Raw genomic sequence first — 27,242 nt, 5'->3', positions numbered from 1 at the left:
CTACAGGCTGCACCACGTTTCATCTAGGGCCTGAAAAAATATGGTGATGTCAACCCCAATCCTGATAGAACATAATTGGCTCCTCTTGCTAGCCTTCAACATGTTTTAAACCAGCCAAATCATTAACAAAGTCATCAGGACTAGCACCCTCGCATATTTTGTACTCAAGCTCACCATCTCTTGTGCTCCTCGGAACAGTCATTGCCAGGACACCATCAGACAGCAGGTTAAGAAGTGTAAAAAATTACAAGCAAGGCAGCATGACTTCTTTATATATGCAGCTGGATTTAGAACAACATGGCCCTACCCATACAAGTTAGGAAAGAGTTGAATACATACATTTTTAAAGAACACGACATCACAGTGCATTAACGTTACACAACCCAGCTACCTCTCCTTACCCTTGCTTACCTTATCTTTGACCGTGTACAGTGCTTCTTTGGCTAGGTTTGCGCTATAGAAATATATACATACTTACATACAAGGCAGAAGTAAGAACAGTGGTGGTGCCACCATGAGAGTGGAGGAGCATTTATCCTCCTCTGGAGAGCAGGAAACGTGAAAAATAAAATGGTAATTAAACAGATTTATTACATTTATTTTTTTTGCTGACAGCATCCGAGTCTGACATCGGAGTAGCAGCTGGGAGGAATAGTGTGCACTTCAGTTTAAAGTACGCACGTCATTTTGGCTGGTTGTCTTGAAACGGCCAGCTTGACATACGCACTTTCTATACTCCAACCCAAGCTGTCTCAGACAGCTGGGTGGAGAGCAAGCACAGGCCCCCAGTGGTTTGAGGAGCATCGCACCAGTGCACTCCAGCCAATCCGGGTGCTTCTCTAATAGTGGCCGCTGACATGTACAGAGAGTGTTGAGGTGGGTTGGACAAAAATAAGTAATAAAATAATTACACTTACCTTCTTGGAGCAACGTCCTTCTCGCTCAGGTCTTCTCGAGGCAGGAAACTGCTCTAACCAATCCTGACACTGCTCTCATACAGCATGAAAGAAGCACCAGGATTGGAGATATCGGCCTCCTTCAGCGTTCCTGAGGACACTGGAGCCCTGCGCTTTCTCTAACCCCCAAAAACACTGCAGGACACACTCTCGACCCCATCTTCGCCGAAGGAAACAACATTCACTTCAGTCACACCATGGAACTGCTCTGGACGGACCACCACTGCTTCCATTTTTCCTTCTCGAAACCCACCGCACACAAGCACACGCAGAAACTGGAACAAAATCACAGAAGAACACTTTACCGTCACCCTCCGCCACACTCCTCCCACTACGCCAAGACAGCTGCAAATAACCTCACCATTGGATCACCAACTGTGCCAACACTCTTTCACCCCCCCCCCCCCCCCCCCCCCAGATGACACAATGCAAAAGTCACCTGGTTCACAATGGTCCTCCGAGAATCCAAGCACTCTTGCAGACGACTGGAGAAAATGTGGAGAAACAGCGAAACCCATAAAGCACGCTCCGCCTACAAGGCCACCACCCCGGCACATCACCAACTCATCAAATCAACAAAGAGAAACTTCATCAAAGACAGAATCTTCTCCAACTTCCACAACACTACGGAACTCCTCTCCATCATACAAGAATTCACCAGACCCAGTAGCAAAACTACTGACGTCCCTCCCTCCCAAGACCTCTGCAATCAACTCAGCTACTTCTTCCACCACAAGACCAAGATGCTCTACGACAACTTAGACGACCACGGCACCGACCCAACACCCTTCACCCTCCACCAGCCCCTCCTCTGGACCCCTTTCACCACAGAAATCAATGCAAAGACTATGGAAAGCATCCACTCCAGAGCACATCTTCCACAGAGCCGCCACCGCTATCGCACCCGAACTATGATCAACTGCTCCCTCAAGACACATTCCCCTGACTGGAAATGTGCCGAAGTTGACCCCCTCCTCTAGAAGCCCTCCACAGACCTCAAGAACTTCAGGCCCATCTCTCTTCTCCGCCAAAGTCATCGAGAAGTCGTCAACACCAGGCTAGCGCACTTCATAGAAACCAACAACATCCTCAACACCTCTCAGTCCGTATTCCGCAGCAACCACAGCACTGAGACCGCCCTCATAGCCGCCACCGACGACATACACTCCCTCCCTTGACCAAGGCCATACAGCAGTCCTCCTCCTCCTAGACCTCTCAGCAGCCTTTGCCAAAGTTTCCCACCGCACACTAGTCTCCTGACTCCCCGACGCCAGCATCCAGGGAACAGCCTTAGACTGGATTCAATCTTTCCTCTCAGGCAGAACACAAAGAAGAAGACTCCTGCCCTTCCTCTCTGAGCCTGCAGAGATCAGATTCGGAGCACCCCAAGGATCCTCCCTTAGCCCCACGCTCTTTAACGTCTACATGGCCCTCATCACAACCATCGTTTGAAAACACGGACTCAACATAGTCTCATAAGCCGACGACACCCAGCTCATCCTCTCTCTCACCAAGGAACCCGACATCACCAGGCCAGTTTCTAAGAGGGGATGAAGGACGTCTAAACTCGATGAGCTGCAGCTGCCTGAAGCTCAATTCAGAGAAAACAGAAGTTCTCATCCTCGGCTCCACCCCCTCCACAAGGGGTAACACCTGGTGGCCCCCTGCCCTCGGAAACCTACTCACCACTACGGACCAAGCTTGCAACCTTTGCATCATACTCAACTCTTCACTCACCATGAACCGCCAGATTAACGTTGTGTCCTCTGCATACTCCGCAAGACCTTCAAATGGATCCCCCCCGACTCCAGGAAGACAGTCACCCACTCACTCATCACCAGCAGACTGGACTACGGAAATGCTTTTTATGCAGGAATCAACAAAAAATTCCTCTGCAAACGCCGGATCGTCCAGAACTCTCCAACCAGACTCATCCTTGACATCCCAAGACATGACCACATCCCCCAACACCTCCGCAACCCCCACTGGCTCCCTGTCAAAGAAAGAATAACCTTCAAACTGCTCACACACGCCTACAAAGCCCTCCTTAACACCAAACCCCAATACCTCAACGAACGAATCTCCTTCCACGCCCCCAAGAGAAACCTCAGCTCTGCCGACATAGCCCTAGCCACGATTCCCCGCATCCACAGGGCCAGAGCGGGTGGCAGATCCTTCTCTTACATTGCGGCCAAGACCTGGAATGAACTCCCCCTCCGCATCAGACGAAGCCCGACACTGCACCTATTCAGAAAAGATCTCAAGACCTGGCTCTTCCAATGACCTACAGAGCTGCTCGTACCCACCCCAGCGCCTTGAGACCCTCACGGGCGAGTAGCGCTTTAAAAAAGTTCCTGATTGATTGATTAAACCCAGCTGGGATAGAGAAGTTAAAAATGCGCATGTCTGGCTGTCGCAAGACGTCCTGCCAAAGAGTCATGCGCACTTTAACCTTTAAGTGCCCTGCCCATCGATGTTCTCTTCTGCTGCCAGTCAGCAGCGGCCCGCCCCCGTCCTGACACTCTGCTCGGGATAGGTATATTAAAAAATATAATAGTAATAAATGAACTTTTTTACTATTTTATTTTTCATCTCTGGGGGCAATTTAGTTAGTGGGGTGGTGCTCCTCTGCCTTAACAAAGGAGCCGTTCTTGCTGAGCAGCATCAGAGAAGCATGTGGGTTGGTAGAGGGGCGTTGCTAGTTGGAGCTCTAGGAGCCTGTGCGGCCATGATAAAGAGGAGCAGCGAACACGAGGCAGTTGGTTAGTCAATCTTTAAAAAATGTTAAAGTTTGTTAACTGTGAGAAACTCGCAGTTCCTTTAGTCTCAACTCCAGAGCTCTCAATTATTGGCCCGTTTTAAACACTGTGTAAAACCGGCTACGGTTGAGAACGTTGGCCATGCTGGGTTTTGTCAGTGAGTTATATAGTCGCCCTTCGCCTCACCTGTTTTGTTTGCTGCTGGCCACCACTGGTAAAGAATGTGAAGTTTTAGGCACTGGTAACAAAGTCAACCTGGAAGCAAAAACCTTTCACTGTGAGAAGTGATGTCGCTGTGAATTCAATCAATTTAAGTTAATGTTGTTGTATTTCTGGATTCTTGCAAACGTACTTATTATGTGTTATGAAAAGAGCATTGCATACGCGTTGGAGATTCAACACTCATTGTTATGGACTAAAGTGTCAATTTTTAATATCACACGATAGAATCTTCTGAAGCTGGGTAACTTATTCATACAGTTCTAAGATTATCATGCATCATTATGTGTCGTTGTCTGCTGGTTATTGGTTTTGTTTGGTTAGAGAAAATGTCTTGATTCATTTGAAATTTGCTTATTTTAAAAGTAAAATCAAATTGATACATACTCCGATCCTTGTAGTATATCGTGTGTGGATGGGCATGTTGGCATGTTGGCAGCAGTTTGCCAACTATTGGCTTTGAATACGTGTTGTTCAAATGTGACTGTAAGGGCTGTCTGTAGTGCTCTGTTTGCAAAAATTGGTAATGTATTGTATAGTTGGTATTGTTGCATTCTAAGCTGCTGTTGAGTGTATCATTACATCTGATTATGGCATATCAAGTGTGTTTGTGGTAAGGTCTGTCGAGGAGTGTGCACAGATTGGGAGATTGTGTTGTGTATCCTGGTTTTTTGGTGATGTGTGTGTGGTTGGTTTCATAGAAACAGCCACCTATTCCTCAGAACTAAGCACTGTTCTATGCATATGATGTGCTATGTCATGCAAGGCTTTACTGTAATTGGATTTTCCTGTGGGGGAGAAGCTAGGCAAAGCAAAAAGTAAATACTATGTAGGTTTTAGAATCATCTACGCATAGCTTAAATTGCAGCACAGGAAACACTATTAAAAGTGAATAGTTCATAATGTGGTCATTCTGCCCCCGAAAACTTTTATTTAGTATGAGATAGAATAAATAATAACTATAATTTAATGTACTTTTGCACATGACGAATAATATGTGAATGATGTCAGTGGTTGTGAAATGTTACTATCAGTTGGCATATGGGTTATTTGGCATAACTAGTTGTTTTCTTGTCAGCCCTGTTCTGCTACAGGACTTGTTACATTTCTGCAGGACTCTCAATTGCAAATACCCGATGCTCTCAAGAAGAGCATTGGCTGAAAACTATCGACTGGCAACTACGTGGAACAGAGGTGAGTGCACATTTCCGCAATAATGCAGTTCAAATGAAAAACATAGGTCAACTAAAATGTACTTCCTCTGGGCCGACACAGCACAGTCAGAACTTCGATCTAAAGAGGCACAGATGCGCATTAGCATACTGGTACATGCTATATCATACAAGAGTGCTTGGTTAGTGTAAAGTGGTACAAACCAAGGTTGAATCTGTTAATCGATTTAAAGATATTCCTTTAAGGAATTTTAGAATGAAGGTTTGGTCAGGAGGTGCCAGTGATTGATATATCATGTTGGAGAAGAGAGTAGTAGTATGTGGATTCTGAGTTAGAAACGTATTACATACAGCACATCTTCTGGTGATTTGGAGCCAAATTGTCACAAGTTCATGGGTGCACTTTGAGTAATTGGATCTAGGGAGTACCAGGGGACGCTGTTGGGTTTCTTACCTTAGTACACGGGGTTGTATGGATATTGACAAAACAGTTCATGGTGGATTGAGGGTTTGGAGGCATCCAGATAATGGTTCTTTTTGAGGAGGAAGGGGGCCATGGAGAGTGCAAGGACTTCGATAGGAAGGTTTCTGAGGATTCTGAATGTTGTGGTGGGTTGCTGGTCAAATTGTTTTGAATTTGAAGGGTAGGTCAAATAGGTAGGTCCAGTCAAGGAGCTAGGGCAGATGAGCGTGAAATTGTTCATTTTTTTGAGGAAAGGTTAAAATCACCAAGATTTGTGCTATCTATGAGAGAGAGAAATAGGGAGACTATGTCGAAGAAGTTGTCAGTGAAATGTTTGTCAGAGCCATGTGGCAGTATATAAATTGAAATTTGGTGCAGTGAATTGAGGCCAGGGTATTGTATTGTAATTGCATTTATATAGCACTTACTACCCCTGGCGAGGCGTCAAATCGCTTTTACGGCGAGTAGCACAATACTCTGGAACCCTTAAAAGGATTAGTGCCATTTTAGTATATTGAAAATATGCAAGTAATTTGAGTGCTGGATATGTTAGTCAGTTATTTAGATTGAGAAGGATAGTGGAGGGATAGAAGAGGGATAAAGGTTTGCATTTATATAGCGCTTGCTACCCTTGATGGGGTGTTGAAGCGCTTTCTGGGTAACCCAGAAAGGATTAGTGGTGAATTAGTATAGGGAAAATAGGGAAGTAATTTGAGTGGTGTATATGTTAGTCAGGTACTTGGATTGAGAAGGAAAGTGGAGGGCTAGAGAAGGGAAAGAGTTTGGATTTATATAGAGCATGCTACCCCTGATGGGGGGGGGGGGGGGGGGGTTGAAGTACTTATCGGCAAGTAGCACGTGTGAGCAGTGGATCTCTCATGTGTGAATGATAGGCAGGAAGGGAAGTTAGAGTCTATGTCTGATGGAAAGACTGCAACTGGATTTGTGGGGGCATGTCTGGTGGGTGATGTAGCTAATTGGGATGATTTAGTTGAATATATGGCAAAATGTGGATTGCATTAGGGGTCGGGGACAAAGAGAAGGTCTGGATATTTGAAACCTAGAAGGTAGATTTAATTGGATTGGTTTTTCTGCTGGAAGAGTGTCAAGAGTGGGATACAAGATTTTCGACTTTAGTGTAAAGATACAGCTTCGGAGATGCATATTTGGAGTTAACGGTGTACCTTTATGGAAAAAGCTTGGGCTAGCTATTGATAAATTGTCCTTTTTCCAAAATCTGTTTTGGGTGTAAATTAAGAGTTCAAAATACTCGAATTATTCTAATTGTAAACCTACTTAATTGTCTGTAATAACGTCATATTTGTGAAACCTACATAATGCTGATTAAAAAAGATAAAGGTTAATTCTGACAACAGCAGGAATTGGTTGATCTTAAAGTAGTTGCTTATTTTAAATTTGGTTGCAAAGGAAACTATTTCAAGTGAAATTGGTTGGAAATTCGATTTCAACTATATATCACAGCAAATCTACATTTTATAACTTCTCTGTTTTAGAGTCTGACCTTTTTCAGGTGCGTGGCCTTAATGGGACTCTTCTGAATGCCAAGATTCCTTTAAAACCTCTGGCTTCCAAGGATGAGATAATTGACACTCAGAAACATGTTTTGGAGACCTTCTATCCCATCACCCCCACTATCGATCTTCAGGAAACCTACGTCTATAATGAAGTAAATGATACAGGTACAGTGGCTTGGCATTATATAAGCAAATAAAGGTGAATGTGACCTGTTCAGGTAGTATATATCAGATGTTGTTATGGTCAAGGATGATGCTTTTCAAGTAGGCTTTGTAGCTCTTATCCCTGATAAAGCAGCAGTCATGTGATATATCCAGGCTAAGACCAATTCTTTCATTACTATGTAAAGACTTAAGAATGCCAAGATGAAGGCAGCCTCCGCAGTGATCTTTTTCAACACTATGTAAATAATGGCTTTCGTCCGAAATATGTTGTGTTAATAGGATTTATTATACGCCGATCTCCCCTCTGAAGTGGTATCCTGACAAAGGCAGTCACAACAACAGTGAAAAGGCTTATCCGAACGAAATATTAAAAAAAAATCTAGTAGTGTTTTTACAGTGTGACATACGAAAGCATGTGTCTCTCTCTGTTGGTCTTGTCTGATGTCACATTCAGTTTTTATGTATCAGGAAATGTGCCTATGTCTGTGTTCTCTGTAGCAGATATGCTTATATAGTTATTTTTTTTTCATTTCTAGGTTTTAAAGAAGGTTATCCTTATGCTCACCCACATACTTTGTACTTGACGCACACATGCAATCAAACTGATGGTGTTCTGTTCAAACCTGAACATCTCCAGGCCAAAATGATCATGTTTTCGTTTGGCAACGCATTGGCTAATGCAAAGAAACTGTATGGGGTAAGTAGATTAAATCACCGTCTCAGCTGGCCTCATGTTCTAAATTGCTCCCTCTCAGCACATCCTGTATTCTTGTGGCTCGTGTCACAGTTAGGAGTACTTTAGCTGATGTTCAATGGGGATACATTGCTATGTTTGCCTGAACTACCTCCATGTCTCCCAGTGATACAGCCCGCTGGTGGCAAGGTCATGTGGCTCTGGTAATCCCCTTGTGCTCATTCACCTTTCCTGAGATTTCCCTAAATAACAAAAACGTACTATTACATAGTAAGTGCTGTACATGTTTTCTCACTCTCTCATGCCTGTCAGGTACATCAACTCTCAATACATGGAGCCTCGGCACAGGTGCACAGCAGCAGGGACCATATTTTAGTGAATGAGAAGCAGAACCGGTGTAGGAGTCCATGCAGTGCCCACCTTACCCCTGACAAAATGTGATCTGCCTGACACTTTGGGGATTGGCCTTCAGAAGGAATTGTCTGCCTCTCAAACAAGAATTTGAAACCGCATTTCTCTGTTGGGCTGTCAATCTATTAGGGTTACACCTGGTGGTTAATTTTGAGGTTTTGGGCGTTTGCATTACCACTTCTAAAACATTTGGCAAGAAAATGATAGGGCCGCACTCCTTTATGTGGAAGAGCTGCATCCCAAGGCTTCTGATAGTTTAGGCAATCAGTCACTTTTTACACCTTGTAATGTATTTATAGTGCATACCATCTCAATTATACTGGAATGAACAAACTGTTTAATTGAAATCATTTGAGACTGATTTTCTAAAACAACGTAAACTGTTATCTAATTACACCCTGACAAGCCCAGTATATTTTTAATTTGTGGTGCAGGCCATTGAAATCCAGTTATAAGTATTATTGAGCAAAATTTGTGGCAGTAAATTAAATGTGCTGTGAAAGGTGTCCCGGTGCTTTCAGGCCAATTACTTTAACTTTAAACATTTTCAACCAATTTTATCGAGCAGTAGTAGTACAAATGTGCATACAACACTCTTAATAGAAGGATTATCAAAAGTACAAGTTACAATTAAGTAATAATCCATTTAGAAATTACATTAAAGGGGAGGAGCTACGCCGCGAATCAAGATGGCCGCATAAGCTCCCGGCTCCGCTGACTGCCGGCGGCTCGTCTATCCTGTCGTTTATCCTCCACCCACACCCTGTGCCTGGATGTCTGAAGGTTGCCTGATGCCAGTGGTGCTTTCCCGGATTTCCTACCCTATTCAGCGACGAAGTTATGTCGTGTCCCATTTCTGGCCTACTCCCGGGCTACCGCCGGGACCTCGATTTTTGAATCACCCGAGAGGGCTTTGATCAACATCGGCTGTGGGACCGCGATTGTGGCCGGTCTTCCAGGTCTGGATAATTCTTTTTGCTCTTGCTCTTGTCCTCATTGCTGGATGGTGCCGGAGAAGAGACACTGTGACATGCTACGATCCTCCTGCACCGTGGCTGTGGGTTGTGCGCCTGACAATCGTTTCCTGGCCCGGGGGCTAACGGGCTGCACCCACGGTCGGTGTCTGTCCTGAGTGTGCCAGTGCGGGGTGCCCTTGTTGTTGCGATCGCCGAATGTGTGCCCGGAGCCCGGTGATGTGGGCTGGAGACTGTGTCCCCCTCCGTCCTCTCGACCCCGGGATGGAGGGGATGGATGGCGCACATTCCTTGAGATCCGTAATGGCGGCGATTGGGGCGCTCCGCTCGCAATTCACCGGCGCATGTGTCTCCCTGGTGGCGAAACTTGATGATGCCTGCTCGCGACCATCCACAGACGCTGCAGCGCCTGCACAGAAGTCTGTGATCCAGACGAGCGATTTGACCCGCCATTTGCAGGGGCCCGAGCGGCGGCCCGACTTTGCTCCTCGGAGAGTCGATCTCACTTTCCCTTCATCTGCTGCAGTACATGGTCTTCCCTCTAAGTCTCCTATCCGATGGTGTGTCGTCGCTGGATGTCCTGTTCTTCATTGCCGAGTCTCAGGGTCTCGTCGAAGAGGATAGCCATTTTCCTTTGTTCCGGCCCGTCTACATAACAGATGCCGCCATTTTGAGACCGGACTTTATTCCACCTTCGCTGCCTTGGTCCGCCATGGACGCTTTGACTGCCTCTGGTCGGATGTGGCTTGGTCGGGATGTGCTCCGGTACGGATTCGTACTGGCCAGGGCTGACTTTGACTTTGAGGTCTTCTTGCTCCTCCCCACTGCTTTGGACCATCTGAGACGCTCCTTTGGTTTGTAAATGTTATGACTCTGGCGATAAATCTCCTCGTGAGGCTTGCAGGGTTGCCTTTATTTCTTTGAAGTTGCTCCGTTTATTTTTGCCGGGACTGCACTGAATATCTCACCGGGCCGGGGGTGGGAGGGGGGGGGGGTGTTTCCTGGTGACTGTCCTCCCCGTGATACTGCTGCCTGTTCTTTGCTTTATTGATGATGATTGTGCTATGGGGGGGTTACCGCCGGCGGGGGGTATCAGGTGTCCGGGGGCTTGTTTGTTTTTCTCCTCCTCCACTTCTTCATATATAATTTCCCTTCTGTGGGTCAGTTCCGGGGCGACAGGCACGTTGTTAGTGGGTTAGGCCGTAGCCATTACAGGGGTGCAGGGTGGCGGGTGCGGGGGGGTTTGTTATTTTAGTTTGTTTTATTCTATGGTCCCTATCGCTCTTTTCCGGCTTTGGGAGGGTTCTTTCCTCTTCCGTAGGGTTGGCTGTCTCTTGGTCTTGCACCTTTCCTTTTTCTTTTTCGGCTTCTCGACAAGCCTCTGTTTTTCTGTTCTTGGGGGGTAGGCTTTCTGGGGTGATCCTTAGAAATGTGGATTATTGTAATGTGGTTTATTGTCCAGTATCATCGCCGTGGCTGCCTGGATTGCATAGTCGCTTTAGTTCTAGCCTATCTCCAACTGTAATTGGGGTAATTCCCAACTGTCTCCTTTCTGCTCCTATCCTGTGAGGTGTGATGTCCTTGTTGTTGCAGCCCCTACTCTTTCTCTAAAATTTAAAAATGAAAACCTCACATCCTGTTTGCGACTCCCACAACCACATTTTGTATACTTTGATATATCCTGTACTGTTTGGCTTCAGCTTCTCCTGTTTTCATTGATTGTCTTTGCGGCCGGCCATGATGGTCGTGGGCCTGCGCATGTATCTCCTTCTTTTTTGAATAAAGGTTTTCAAAAAAAAAAAAAAAATACATTAAAGAAATAAGACTACTGCCACTTTTGTTGATTCCAGAACAAGCAAGTATGCGAATGCCCTCTGCATTGTCCGAATTGGAGCTTCTTTTAAAATAAGTTTGTGATCCATCTTAGGCAGTTCTTGTGCTACTGCACATAGAAGAATTGTACAAGCTTAATAATGTGATGGACTGTGCACAATGACAGCGAAGACGATTATGCAGCTATTCAAATTAGAATAATTCTAAAATGCGCCAAGGCGAAAAACTAGCTGTTGGCATTGTAAATTTGGATTATTGCTGCTTCACAGATAATGTACCACTCCAGGTGTTAATTTTACCCCATTTTAATAAGTGCAATACCTTTTGGTGATTTATAAAGTAATTATTTGCCATAAACAATCTTCCCATAGCCAACTTACGTAAGGTGATTTTATTTGCACTGAGCAATCTATTATTTGTTGGTAATCAAAATTCGTGTCATAACGTACAAATATTGTAATTTTATTTCTCATATTTTTTCATAATTGATATCACACTGTATAAGATATATGTCCTGGAATGAGAGGCAACAAAAGACGAAAGTGTAAGAGAACAAAGAGTTAAACACAGGACCAAAGGAATCAAAATGAGTTGGTCACTGCTTGTGGTTTTCATTTTTTATTCCTCTTCAAGGAAAACAGGCAAGCTCAGCCAACGTGTTTTGCCTAAACACAGGGTTCCTCAGGGCAATATCATATGAAACTGTGTATTAGTCTCTTATTTCTGAAAAACACATTGTCACAGTCTAGCACGGCCTCATCAATGTAACCAGCGTTTGTGGTTCACTAAAGAAGATCGCAAAAAGCTCTTTGAACCTGGTAATGACTAAGTAAGGTAGCAGGGAACCTTAAAAGGTGGACCCACGAGCAGAAAGTGTCCACGTGGTGCAGTGTTCGGTGATAAGAGTTTACCGGACTGCTGTGTCACGTGCACATGGATATATTTTGCTCATTATTTAAGGTGGGCAACTGTGTCTTTTAATGGGTGATTACTTCAGGTGGGTGCAGTGATGGGTCCTGTGTCTGCCAATTTGGTTCAACTCCGTAGAAGATGTATCGAACACTCAGCCACACCACGGCTACGTTCACTTGGCAGGGAAACTATGAAATGTATACATACCATCTCGATTCTATGTTGAACTCAAAACGGTGCTAATTCTAAACAAATAGTTACATACCTGTGCTAAATGGTAGCCCTAGTGTATATTCTCATCCCTCAAATTTTTTCAAGTCACACGTACACTCTGTGGCCAGTCCAGACATGTCATACAACTAATTGTCACATATTGTGCACAATATACATTTACTAATGGCACTGTCTGTCCATAGTCCACAATATCAATGATCAGAACGAAGTAAACCCATCATGGCTCCCTGTCTTCTATCAAACCTCTGTGAAAGATGTTCCCCACAGATCTATTTATTATTCAAAACAAAACCCAGATATTCATAGCTGCTGATCATTTGCTTTAGTGATTAAGAGGGGAACTGGAGGTTGCTTATGTTCTTTAATAATGCAAATCCAACCTTTACTGTGTTTGAATTTAGGTTTTCCAAAGTTAGAATGTGAAGTCAAATTTAAAAGTGTTTGAGTTTCGCTTTGGATGCTCATATTCATACATTTAAAAAACAACCAGACTGTGAGTAAAAAAATGATCACAGGGAACGTTCTAGTTAATGGCCTTTTTAAGGTGTGAAAGTTACTGGTCAATTTTCTGTGTTCCTTATGAAGTGATATGAAATAAGTTGTTTCCCATCAATGCAAACATTGGAGGTTCTGCAGTGACTACCAAAGTATAATTTGTTGTCAAGAGTTGTGCAGAGCATTAGTTCAGTTTGCACGAGGTCATTTTGATGCAGAATATTGTGGATATTATCAATTAATTTGCAGGCTCTAATGTTTCTTCTTCAGTAACTTAAAATAGCTAATGCAAAAATATATAAAACCACTTAAGAACCACATTTCCCAGAAAATCAAAGAAATTGAGGCAGACACCGCTATCTGTCATGCTTTATCAGCATCTAATAGTAATTTCAGTCACAGTACAAAATCTGCCATTTTCCACAGTTCAGCCTTTTTTTGTTTCTACGCAGATGACTTTAGACATTTTATGCAATCCAGATTATATGCATACTCCCACTGTGCCTGTTCACATCCTAAATGTTTGTTCTTAAAGAAATCTGAAAAACATTCAGGACTGCAGGTTCTACCAAACATAGTATCACTAACATATCACTAATTTCACAGAGAGGACATTCTGTAGCAAGTGCCTTCTATCTAACTACCTCTCAAAGAGTTCAGAACTTTGCTGGCCTGCCAAATAGGCAGCTATCTCATCTTAAGGGGTTTTAGTGTGTTTGATTCTGTTCAGAAGGTGGACAAAAATAGATTGCTATCCAGCGTGGGCCCTGTAACTGTTTCCTATCCAGCTGAAAAGCCTGACCAAAATGGTTAAATGATTTATAAGCCTGCCTGCTTCCTGAAAAACTGGAGAAAATATGAACACTTCTACCAGTCATGATTGAACAAGATCCCTCCTCCTCCTTTCCATACACCAAAGAGTCAACGTTTGCCAAGCAGGTCTGTGCTGCTTTCTAGTATTGGGGTCCCCATGGAGGAAAAAAAAGCCCTCCAGCAGAGGTTGTGTCCCCCGTCTGAATAACCGGAGGGACTGGATCCGGGGAAAAGAGATACAGAATGCAAAGAAAGTAACCAGACTCACTTATCTTCCCATCAGGGTAACCAAGATCTTCTGCTTTCACAACTGTAATTTTGTTCTGAGAATCATCACAAAAGATGGAAAGGGATAACTTTTCCCCAGAATCCCTGTGTTCATGAGTTGCCCTTGCCACTCGGTATTGCCTCTAGAGCTTTGGAAGCCACGGCTTCAAACAGTTCTCTTAGACACAGGCTCCACTTGTACATCCAGCTTGCAAGCTAGCATCTAGTTGCCCCTATCCAACAAATATCTGGAGTTCTAGAATGCTACATCACTGAATAAGTTAGGAATGCATCCCCCCCCCCGGACCTGAATCTTATGATCCAGCACATTTGCCAAAAGTCTTTGAAACTTAGCCAGATTTTTGCCTCCAGGATGAGTGATATATCTCACTACAGACAAACTGTCTGTGTAGCAGAAATTTCACTTCTCCTGGTCTCTGTCCAAAGAAAGAATTACAGAGGACCCCAACAAAAGTGTGAAATAATGTGAAGGCCCCCTCTTGCCTAAAAACTATTTTATCCTCCACGAGGTGTCTATAGCCTTATCCCTCAACTATATCTGATTGCATCCAATATAATGACCATGTTGGCCAACTTTTTACAAATTGTCCTTCCTATCCATTCTCCCCTATGGTCTAACCACCACTACAGTTTTTTCCGTAGTGTCCTCGTCACATCACCTCAAACCCCTTCTCGGGCGTAGAATGAATCTTTCTATACTGTAAACCTCAATAGCGGAGGGATCCTGGGAAGACCTCTTGAAGCAAATATGGAGTTCTTTTTAATTTTGTTTTTATTAAATCACTTTATTTAAAATAGATAGAACAACATTATGGTGACTGTAAGTATCTTTTCACATAACATTGAGACACAGCACAACAATAACCAGTTTTTGAGTGTCCCTAGATAGCCATAAACTCCCAACCTCCCTGACAACCAATCCAAGTCAAATGTTGGACCCTTAATTTCCAACCCTTCTTCTAGCTCACAGTGTCAAGGTCGTCGTTTTCCTCGCAGAGTCACCTTCTCTTGGGTTTAATCAGGGGAGCACTTACAAACCTTGTTGTTGCCTTCAGACAAACGCAACGCTTTCATCCATCTCCCCTACGCCCCTGGGACATAAGTTGTCCCCTACAAGTGAATAATCCTCCCTTAGGTGCTTCTCATCCAATTGACAGAACGTTTCTCACTAGCCCCACCCAGAGAAGGGTGGCCTGAATACTCTAGGAAGATACAGGTATAGGGCCGCCTCCTTTCACTACCCTACCGCCCAAAGCATATCGGCTGGTTCCTGGTCACCAATTACAGTTGCACATGCATCAATGCAAATCTTTTAGAGGTGGGCTTCCTGACAGCCACTACAGGTTCTCTCCCATGGACAGGGAGGACAAAGAGACCTTTATTTGCCCTGAGAAAGAGTTCAGGACCATCCTCACTACAGTGATCTCTTCACTCAGCCATTTTAGCTGTCCCTATACCCTTCACAGCAGAGGAGTGGTCTGATGTCCATCCTGTGATAACACTAAAAAGCCCTGTGCCTTACAGCATCACCTTTACATGTGTCAACTGTGTATGCTTCTACAAAAGGATAAGTGTTCTCTTTGTTGTTATGTGATTACAGCACTTTTCTCTTTGAGGTATACCCTTATCACCTTCAGTTCCTTCCGGAAGGCAATGTTTCACCAGGAAGCGCCACTTGCATTCGTTTCTGATGCCACGCCACTGCCCCAGTCTGAAGTCTGCATATCTGCCTCACTCTGCTTAAGTCAGGGGTTTATGGGAGCTTTGTGCCAACCAATGAGGGAGGATGTGGTTTTAACCCAAGAGCACTCTACTGAGCACGCTACTGGTGACTTCATGCCTCCTTACCCTTTTCCTATGAGGAGTGATGTTTCCCCGATCACCCCTTCTTGGGGACTGGCATCGAGCACACCTCCCAGTGGCACTAGCTGGTCACAGAACAGTAGGGAGACCAGTTCCTACAGCTAAGGTTTGTCACACAGCTACCTGTGGGAACAAGGGTCAGCCAGGAAGGAATTGAAGAGCTACGAAGGCACTCCTTAGAACAAAAAAAAGACAAATTCAGCAGGGGGAGGTTGAGATGCTGAATGCATAGGGGATAATTACATCAATGAAGAATAACTTCTAACAAGGGGCACTTAAAATCAGACTGTGCAAGCCAATTCACTACTGAGATGCTCTGAAACCAGATGTAGGAAATTTCCATATAGCTGACCACCTCAAAAAGCACAATATCAGGCATGGCCAAGGTGGCCATCATGGCGGACGCAGCCTAAGTGAGCTCCCTCCCGCCGTTCGTGAATCCGTTCATTTATCCTTAATCCCCCCCCCCATCTGGCAGTACCCCGACGGAGGGTCCCCGTGGCGGATATTGGCGGCGATATTGTTGAGCAGTCTTGGCTGGCCTTGGGCACCGGGGACTGAGCAGTGATCCCCGGAGATAGTGGACAGCAAGCAGGGAGCCCTCCTTCGTGCAGAGTCAGTCTGGTCCCCCTTTGGTCTGCTGGAGCAGTGTGGAGGCGATTGGCGGCTGAGGGGCGCCGGGCCTAGGTGTGAGCGGCGAGGCCTAGTGGACACTGCGGAGCCGGGGACTCAATCTTGGTGACTGGCGAATTCTCCTGGCGGAGGTGGGCCTGCGCGACACTAGTGTGGAAGGCTATTCCCTGGCAGAGACTGGCAGAGACTGTGAGAGGTCAAGTGGAGGGGGGGTCCAGAGTATTGACCCCCCCCCCCTGCGGGTGGCCGGATCAGGCTGCGGAGGTAATGGAAAGCAAGCAGGGTGCCCTCCATCATGCAGGGGCAGTCTGGTCCCCACTGGCCGGCTGGGACAGTGCTGAGGCGGTTGACGGCTGAGGGGCGCCGACCCAGAGGTGAGTGGCGGACATAAGGGAATACAAGATCCTCACTTGACATCAGTGGAGACGGGCCTGGCTGGCACTGGATCATTGGGACATGACATTTGGTGACCGCGACGCCATTTTGTGACTGCTGCAGAGAAACTGTGTGGCACTGAAGGTGTGGCTGGCTGGCATTGGCAAGGGACTTTAGAGGCTGTGAGCCTTGGGTGCGACTTTGACCACGGGCTGCAGCCGCCCTTGGAGCCCACGATCGGTTTGATAATCCCGGGACGTGGGCCCCCCTTCAAACGACACAGCAGAGGCCGAGTGACACACCTGGGGAGACCGAGACCAGCCATGACCAGAGGAGGAAATAGCGGTGGGGCTTCGAAACCGGGGCCCATGGACAAATTTGCAGGCCCGAACAGGGGTTCAGGAGCCTCCGGAGGCCCCCAGACATCGGGGCCAGACAATGCGGCCCTTATGGCGGCGATCACGCAATCCAGAGATATGCTGGACTCAAAGATTGGGGCGGTGGGGGCTGACGTTACCCTCTTGCGCCAAGACCTACGGAATGCTGTGACCCGCATTACCGAGGCCGAATCCAGACTTTCGGAGGTGGAGGATGGCATGGCGACCTTAAAGAAAAAAGTGGCCAATATGGAGGGGATTCAAAAGGGCCTAGTGCTCCGAGCTGAAGATGCAGAAGGGCGGGCTCGGCGCAACAACTTGCGCTTTGTTGGCTTTCCAGAAGGCTGCGAGAAAGACGACATGGATGCCTTCCTGACCCGGTGGTTGGAGGGGTGGATGCCGACGGAGTCCCTCTCCCGCTGCTTCATAGTCGAGCGGGCACATAGAGCGCTCCTCAAGAAGCCACCGGTTGCCGCCCGCCCAAGAACTGTGATAGCGCGGCTACTCAACTACCATGACCGGGACACTATCCTGCGGCAAGCACGTGCGAAAGAACAAGTACAACAGCAGCGGCAATCCTTTACAGCAGCCAAGGCGTGACTGCGAGAACTGAAGATTCAATACGCCTTGCTCTTCCCGGCCCGCTTACGGGGTGGTGTAACGGTCTTGTACCCTTTTCTTCAACACACCGGAGGAGGTGTTTAACAGGACCGACGAAACTGTTAGAGTCCGAGCACACACTCCACCTGGACATGACTCGGAGTCATCCTCGACGGTGGCGCCACGGCAGCCTTCCCAGAGATCGCGGAGTGCGAGCAACTGGAGGTCCCGGCCCAAGAAAAGTTCTCCTTCTCAAGAGGGGCTAGACGAGGGGCCTGATGCACCAGACACCCGGAAGCCAGATCCTTGAAATACCAAGGAGGACCAGAGGACACTTTCTACAGTTAATCATATATGGCGGGCGAGTGGTACTTCATAGCTCCTACTGGAGACGATGGAAGGATTGGGGACTAGCCACATCCGATGCTGCACTGTTCCAAACAAACTGAGATGGGATGGGGGTCGGTATGGGGGGGAGCAACGATCTGGAGGGCGGACACGTTCCTCGAGTTTATAGACAGTTATTGCCCCTAGAGAGTAAGTTGGGGTTTGAGTGTGTGGTTCATGGGGATCCATTAGAGTGGGTGGCTTCCGGCCTCCCGTTGGGGGTCGGAGCGCACCTTCACCGCGACAGGTACTTCAACGTTGCTGAGGTATGGGGGGGGAGGGGGGAGGCGGGAAGTTGCGGAGTTGTTGGTCTGGGGGTTGATGGGGGTAGGAGGATGGGGGGAGGCAAGAGCTCGGGGGGATGGGGCAGTTCTCTACAGCACGATGGTTCACCAAGTTCTATTGTGGGCATGTATGCAGTTTCAATCCCCGATACCCGGGCAATTGAAGTTTCAACCGATATAGGGCGGTTAGAGGTCCTGAGCCAGAGCCCCCCAGGGCATCGCTGCGAATAGTAAGCTGGAATGTAAGGGGCATGCTGGATAAAATAAAGAGGGGCGCACAAAAAGAGAAGGCAGACATCCTACTGTTGCAGGAGACACACCTCCTGGGCACCAAGACCCTTAGTTTGCAGCGCTATGGCTATCAACAGGTGTACCATGCCGGTTTCGTTCGGGGCCCCCGGGGAGTGGCGGTTTTGATTCATCGCAGGGTGTCTTACGTCCACTCGACACAATGGGTGGATGCTCAGGGCAGATACGTATTTGTCAAAGGAATGATTGGAGGTGAACCAGTGGTTTTCGGCAGTGTGTATGCTCCTCCCCCGCTGCAGTGGTCGCTTGTTGAAAAACTGTTCACCATCTGGGCCGAGATACCAGACGTGATGGCTGTCATCGGGGGTGACTGGAATGATGTTATGAATAGTCAGATGGATCGCTACAGACCCGGTGGTGGGCAGACGGTGGGCGCCCCTACCAGGTTGAGTGACCTGGTGAGAGGAATGGGCTGGATAGATGCATGGCGCTATCAACATACACATAGCCGGGAATACACATATGTTTCTGGGGTACATAAATCCTTCTCAAGATTAGATTACCTATTTGTCCCCTGCGTTCGGATTGGGAGGGTGAACTCGACGGCTATACTGCCACGTGGTCTCTCTGACCACTCCCCTATTACTATTAACCTCCTTCTGGACAAGAGGCGGCAGCCATTTCGATGGCTCCTCTCCACTTGGCACCTGCAACAAGACGACTACCATCTACCATGAGGGAGGCCATAGCCCACTTTGGGGAGGATAATGATGGATCGGAGACAGATGACGTGACCCTCTGGGAGGCTCTGAAGCCCACACTCCGAGGAGTGGATATAGCCTGGTGTGCGGCGGCCCGCAGGACGCGTAAGGAGGGACTAGAGAAGACGGTAGATCGGGTCCTCGACTTAGAAGAGCGGTGCACGGTGACCGGGGATGACGAAGACGTGCGACGGCTGCTACAGGCGCAGCAGGATTCTGCATCTCTTCACCTTGAGAAGTCACGTCCGGTGTGGCTTGCTACGCAGAGTAGAATCTACCAATGGGGGGGATAAGTTCAGTACGATGCTGTATAGGCTCTGCCAGGGCACTTTCCTGGCGCAGACACTGCCGGCTCTCCAAAACGAGGCCGGAGATCCTTTGTTATCTCCCGAGGAGATTGCAAACAGCTTTGTGCGCTACTATGCGGCACAGTATGCCCCTAGGGAATCTCTCCCAGCAGACGCTATCGATAAACTTCTCGCAGACCTCCCGCCACGGGCGATATCGGAGGAGGAGCGAGATCGTCTCGAGCTTCCATTGTCAGCAGAAGAATTAGGAAAGGCCCTGGGGGAATAGAATGCAGGGAAGGCCCCCGGACCCAACGGGTTCCCGTGCGAGTTCTTTAGGAAATACCATCTCCAGTTGGGGGCGCATTATAAGTGGGCACTGGATGCGGCCAGGGAGTGTGACCGCTTACCGGCGGATTGGAGGCATGCCGAAATAGTGGTCTTTTGTAAACCAGGGAGGCCCCCTGAACGTCCCGATTCATATAGACCTATATCGCTTCTAAACGTTGAGGCGAAGATATTGGCTAAGGCCCTCGCCAATCGCCTCCTTCCGTACATCACTAAATTGGTCCATCCAGAACAAGCAGGATTTATGCCGCATAGAGCAACGAGACACAACATTAGGCGTGCTCAGGTGGCAATGGAGATGATGCGGCCACAGGAACCCAGGCGGCACTTCTACTGGCTGACATTGATAGAGCCTTTGATTCGTTGAGTTGGGTTTACTTACATGCATTCCTGCCTCACCTGAATCTTGGACCCCAGTTTTTATCGTACATACAGCTGCTGTACACAGAACTGACGGCTTCAGTGAGAGTGGCTGGGGCCGTGTCCGGCGCCTTTCCTATCGGCGGGGCACCCAACAAGGGTGTCCCCTCTCGCCATACCTGTTCGCCCTTGCCATGGAGCCCTTGGCGGCGTGGGTGCGCATAGACGCGCAGATGAGGGGCTTTGAATGGGAGGCCGGGCCATCGGACAGGATCGTGCTCTATGCTGATGACGTGCTTTTCTTCCTCACAGACCTCAATAGGTCAGGACCGAGGGTCCTAGAAATTATGCGGGTGTTTGGGGAGGTATCGATGTTTAATCTGCGGAAGTCCACACTGTGGACACTGGGGGACAATGCAGAGCTGGGTGCCTGGGCATCGGCTTTGCAGGGGGCGACTGGGGGTCTTAAATATCTTGGGGTGTTCCTGACGGACATACCTGGAGTCTCGTTGGAGCGCAATGTCATTCCTGTCTGGGACCGGGTCCAGTTGGAAATGAAAACGTGGTCCCGTATGCCCCTGAATCTCTATGGCCGCTCGGCCATTTTCAAGATGGTGGCCCTCCCACGCTTACTCTATCAACTACAGAACCACCCCTACCCTATATCGCCGCAGTGGTTTCGCCAGGTCAATTCGGCACTAGGCCAGTTCCTCTGGGCCGGGGTTGCGGTGAGAGTGGCGCTCCGTACCCGTTTCCTCTCCACATATTGCGGCGGCTTGGCATCTTCGGATGTCCTGTCCTATTATAAGGCGTCCCACTTGTTGGTATTGAATGAGTGGTGGTATGGGGATCGGGGAGATCCAGCCTATGCCCTGGAGAGGTATCTGATGGAGCCGGACACCCTACATATAATATTGTACTCGGCTGGGAAAAGGAAGAGGCTCCCGGTGGTCACATAGGTGGTCTTCCAGATCTGGCGACAGGCGCTTCACCGCATGGGATGGTGGAACAGACTGACCGAGGAGACTCCATTGTGGCAGAACGGTTGTTTACCGGCTCTGGCGTCCTTACAGGGGTTCCGCGGCTGGGACGTAATAGGGATCTCGGCGTTGGGCCATGTAATGAAAGGCACGACCCTAAAATCATTCAAAGAGCTGAGGGACGAGTATAGTATGCCGCAGACCCAGTTCTTTAAATACTTGCAGTTCCGACACGCCATCTCACCTGGACTGGAGGGACTGGACTCCTTACTTGAATTCAGCCCTCTGGAAGCTAAGGTATTCATGGGTGAATTGGAGGATTAGAAAATATCCCGCATCTACCAATCATTGGTTACACATTGTTCCTCCTCCCTTGATAAGCTGCGGACCACATGGGAGGGAGATGTGGAAGAGCTAGAAGGAGGCCCTTGTTGCTCCTAGAGGTGCAGCCGTTGCCGTACGATTACGATTCATCCAATTTAAATATCTACATAGGGCTTACTATACAAGAGAGAGGCTGTGGCGAGCGGGTTTGATTGCGTCCCCTGAATATCTGAGATGTGGTCTGGAGGTGGGCACCTTCCTACATACAGTATGGTGCTGTGGAGCGCTGGAGAGATTCTGGACAGGTGTTTGGGACTGTTTGGCTGAAGTATTGGGTTGGGAGCTCCCCCGTACACCGCAGCTGGGCCTTCTCCATGTAATGGAACAAGTGGGTGGCAACATTTCTAAACGACACTTACTGATCCTTGGCCTTACCGTGGCCAAGAGGGATGTGGCCCGCGCCTGGAAGGACCCTAGGGCCCCCCGGTGGGAGTGTGGAAAAAGGTATTAGATTACTGTATGGGGCTGGAGCGTCTAGTGTTTGAGGCCCGAGGTTGCCCCAGGAAGCACTACAAAATTTGGAAGAGATGGGCGGAGTACAGGGGACTGTGGCTGGAGCCACCAGCGCAGCGTGATGTGGATGCAGGACAGATGCTTTGAGAACCTGGGTGAGGGAGAGTATGCATTACCTGTTACATAACTATTTTTCTTTCTTGGAACTATGAGGACATTGTGCAAGGGGCTAGGGTGGGATCCGGGAGGGGGTAGTTAATACAGGGCAGAGGGGTGGGAGAGTTGTAGTAATTATGCTTCTTTGAACGACTGTATTGATTGCGATTCTGTGCATTTTGATTATATGCTCACAGCCCCTCCGGTGTTCGGAGTACTGTGGTTTTCTTGCAATCTCTCTCAAGAAAACAATAACAATTTTGTTCTGGAAAAAAAGCACAATGTCACTCATAAAGACAGTCCCCTAAAAAAGAAACACCCCATAAATCCCCAGGTACTATTCTACCTTCAGCAGCAAATACGTTTCTTTTCTGAGGAGGGTAGGAGAAGATGTATTGGGTATAACTTGTTTTTTGATGCAGATATGTCCCACTGTTTTTCCCTGGTTTCTTTGGAAAGTGTTTCCTGAATTATTTAACTTGCACCTATTTTGGTGAGCTGCTGTCTCTTGGTATGGGACTATAAAATCATAATGGTGGCATCTGGTCCTGTCATAGTTTGTCTACATGTGGTCACCATTGATCTGAAGTGCGAGTCATTTGCTGACACTTTTTTGCATTCTGAGTGCAGTAGAAATGTTAGTTGGCTCTCTAGCCTTCATGATTCATGCTTTATCCCGAACAGTTGTTTTGAAGCCATCCTGATTATTACCTAACCATCACTCATGGCACTGTACAAATACATCTTGTGACATTCTGTTCTAGGAAGAGGCCAAGGTGCTGGACAACCCAGTGGTGGTGCAAAGTGTTGCTACAGATGGCAGGATGTTCCAGTTTGTTGTGTTTCAGTTAAATACAACAGATTTAAATTCCAGTGACGGAGTCAAAAATATAGTGTGGATGGATTCTGATCTGATGTTGTATGACTATGCAAATTATCTCCCAAAACTCAAGAAACGAGTAGTGGTGGTAAGTGATTTTCTTTAGTTCCTAGCAAAGCCTTGTTTTTTTCCACATTGTTTTCAAAGTGTTAAATGATGTAACTAAGCCAAATGTAAATCAAATACACAGTATACAGGACTATAAAAACGTGCATGTAAAAACTGTCATAGTCAATTATTTTACCTCTGTTGTAAAAGAAATGAAAACATTGTAACCAAACCGTTAGTTCCAATTGCTTTCACCCTACACTAAACCTAAAATATTGTTGTCATTTTACAAAACTTAACTGAAAATGGTTAACAATACGTTTTAAACAGCACAGACCTCAAATAATTTACTACCATAACAATTCAGTAAAGGACTTGGTGATTGCTCCCCAGGTGAACTAACATTGTTTCCCAACACTGTCGGCATTGTATATACTATACCTCTGCATCAAGCACAACTGGAAAGAGGAAACATTTACTTCTGCTCTATCAAAAACATCATCCGAAAAAAATCCCCAAACTAAATAACCTGCCACAACACTTCCAGCCTGCGTCAGATGTTAGTACTTTGTGTGACATCTATAACACCAATATGAAAAGTCATGTTGAATGCTTTGCTCTACTGAGCCCAAACCACCAACCAAAGCCAAAGCAGCATGGTACACTTAAGCGCTTAACAAAATTAAACTTTGTATATGAAAACAGGAGAAGAAACTGAGATGAGCAAAACTCCCAGATGACTTTACTCAAAACACTCAAATCTAATTGCTGATCCATCATCATCACAGCTAACAACTCTTACTACAAGACAGCCTTCAGTGAGGCAGCCAACAGAAGCAAACCCCTTTTCAAGTCTGTCAAATATTGCCCCAATCCTCTCCCAGAAGTCACTGTCTCCGCTTCAGTCCATAAATGCAGTGCCATCAATCTCCACACCTAATTTGACAAAATCTTATCCAGCATCATTACCACTTCCTTGTCAGGTCAATTGCAGCTTTCCGTGTAACCACCAAAGGGACCTCCTTCAATCCAGTCTTACACCCAAATCTCTTCAATATCTAGAACTCTTGCAAATCAACTAGCTATGAAGGCTACACCCTTACGTATTCTGTCATCAAATCATTCCACATTGTCACCTCATGCTTAAGCCAAGTAACATTCTAAGATGCACCTTAGAAGGATCACTTCCTTCTCCTGCTAAAGAAATCACCCTTGGACCCAGCCACCTTTTTACCCACCACTCGTTCTTTCTAAAAATCTTCAAGAAAGTAACCACCTACAAGGTTACATCAGCAAAAATAGTTGTTTACAGGACTACCACTTAGTCTTCACACTATGCTGTGGCATGAGACGGGCACGTTACAAATTGTTGATCACGCCTTCCTCCTCAATAACGGAAATTATCCCTGCCTCCTGCTCAAACTCTGTTCCTAATTTGACAGAGATGTCAATTGACCGCAAATCAACACCCTGAAAAACTCACATTGGCTTTTCAGGAACTAACTTAAAATGATTCAGTTCCTACTTTGTAAACCGGTTTACCTGTATAAATATGTTCCATAAGATCGCGTACACTCCCTGTCTCATGCAGAGTACACAGGGCTGAATCCTCTCTTTCTCTTATCTTCAACCTCTACATGGAACCCCTAATATCAGTTTGTATAGACAGCAACATCAAAATCCATCAATATGCAGATGAAGCCTAACTTTACTTAAAAATATTATCTACCAGCGACATACAGAGACTCAAATCTTGACTCATACTAATCTAATCTTCTGTTTTTACTCCTCTCCTGAAGCTAAACCCCAAAGTGAGCAGACAACCTCCATATATCTGCCTCCTCCCTCTCCCTTGTGTGCTGCTTTGCCCTTAACCCGTTGCGGTGCAGGCGTTCGGTTGCGAGGGAGGGCCGCGTCGGCCAACAGTTGTGCACAGCACTCCGAGGAAGTGCTCGCAATGGCCGTTGGCCGACGAACGCACGCAAGTGGTTAAGACCCCTGGTGGTCCTTTGTTTATGTGTACGGCAGGGCACAGCATTCACCTTGCTGAAGGGAAGAGCATAAAAGAGTGCAACAAAGAGCAGCAAGAGTGCCCTTCAAGTAAGGCCTCGCTTATTGAAACTCTGTGTTCTCACAGCTCCCATTCATGGCGTTGCGAGCAGCCCAAGCTAGTCTGCAGCATTTGGCTCTTTGAACTGAACTGACACACCCAGGCTGTATAGGATACATCTTTGCCTGCCAAGCTTCGATGCCATGGAGAAGCACCGCCTTCCAGTATTAGGCTTTGCAGTTTAAGGATTTTAGCCTCAGTCGATAGTAAGATCACAGTCTAGGAGCAGCACATTCAGTTAGATCTGACTCTGATTGCCCCAGCCCTGTAGTACCATGAGAAATGCCTCTAATTGAAGTATTCTTTTTAACATGGAACAACAGTGCCTCTAGCCAGTACTAATACTAAAGTACGTAGTGGCCAAATTTCAAAATCATGAAAGTGGAATGAGACCGACAGAACGTATACAAACATACTACTTTTCTTAATCAAGCCTGGAGAAGGGAGGACAGCTCCGCCCTGTGGAAAGAGAGGACCGTAGCACCAGCCCACACAGGAAGGGGGAGGAGGGCGCCAGGCTAAGGGAAGTGGTTGCAGCCCCACTGTGGAAAGCAGAGTAACTGAACAAGGAACAGGAGTGGAGGTGGCCTCAGCAGCCTCAAAATAGAGAAGGAAACGACGCAGGGGCTAGGAAGAAAAAAAGTCTTGGCACTAATGAGAACAACAGCTTTCCTGAGGAAGGCTTGTAAATCAGCAAAAAGAAGTTCCTAAATTGAGTTTAAACCTACGGATAGTGTAGTTGGTCGCTGCTCTCTCGGAGGAGAAAAGACAGTAAGAGGCATGATTTTACAACATGTGTCAAATCGAGACAAAAAATGCACGTCATCTATTGCAGAGACCTAAGAAGGAGCTGTGCTAATGGTCATATGGACAACAGGCCTACCTACAAGTTTTGCAAGGCTAACTGTGCCACACCTGGAAATTGAGTTGGGCTTAGCCTGACATAATCTGGATATATGAGAAGTTCCCTCCTCAGAAAACTTTAGACTGTCCTCTGTTGCTTGCCTCATTCTCCTTCTTTCCACAATCCAAATTCCAGCAAATGAAAGGTTTATGGTCAGTGATGTGCTTGAACATGGAATTGGGGACCATAGATGCGTATAAAGGTCCTTGAACGTTACTTCTTTAGTCCACATTTAAGGGTTAAAAACTCCAGTTTACACATGAGTTTTGCTTGATTAATGAAGTAATCAGCTTATCTTGAAAGTACATCCTACCTTAATTAAAAGTGTTTTTCATAGAAAATAAATAAAATATATTAAATTGGATGACCTGTGATCCTTTGTTTGGGGCCTTGAATCTTATTATTGACATGCGATTGTTGATTTCGTGCTGGAAAGGCTGTGGTAATAGATGGATGTAGCAGGACGCCTGTCTTATGGTGGGTCTTCTAATTTTTCACCAGTCGCAGCCCTGTGCCTCTTATCCCCCAAGGATCATTCTTTTTTTTCTTCTATCCAACATCTGCATACAATTGCTGGATCAATACCACGTGAATAGCCAAATATATCAATTAATGCAGAAGTATGTTCCCAGCTGGACAATAAATGTGACAACTCAATTAAAATTACTGTGCAAATAAATCATGTACCCTTCTGAAAAAAGGTAATTTTTTTTTTTCACCGAGTTTTATATAGTGCGAACTTGACCCCAAGGTATCGGGTATCAGAGCGCTTTACACGAGCACCAGTTGCATTACATGAGGACACATTCATTTTTGTTAGATACATGGAGATTAAGTGATTTGCCCAGAATCTGAGGATGTTGCACGTCCTTGCCAAGAC

General features: G+C 46.6%; 1 protein-coding gene across 1 annotated transcript in view; it reads left to right on the top strand.

Moving 5' to 3' along the window:
- The window catches only part of MRPL37 (mitochondrial ribosomal protein L37), a 128,231-nt gene that overhangs the window by 59,609 nt on the left and 41,380 nt on the right, over window positions 1–27,242 (top strand). The window contains exons 3-6 of the mRNA XM_086952628.1: window positions 5,013–5,128; window positions 7,084–7,269; window positions 7,806–7,966; window positions 23,185–23,388. Coding sequence (XP_086808754.1) covers window positions 5,013–5,128; window positions 7,084–7,269; window positions 7,806–7,966; window positions 23,185–23,388 — 667 coding nt within the window. The remainder of the gene's footprint in view (window positions 1–5,012; window positions 5,129–7,083; window positions 7,270–7,805; window positions 7,967–23,184; window positions 23,389–27,242) is intronic.

Source organism: Lissotriton vulgaris, chromosome 1_1 (genome assembly GCF_964263255.1).
Source record: "Lissotriton vulgaris chromosome 1_1, aLisVul1.2, whole genome shotgun sequence".
Lineage (NCBI taxonomy): Eukaryota > Metazoa > Chordata > Amphibia > Caudata > Salamandridae > Lissotriton > Lissotriton vulgaris.
Note: the sequence above shows the minus strand (reverse complement) of the source record. Positions and strands in the feature narration are given on the sequence as shown.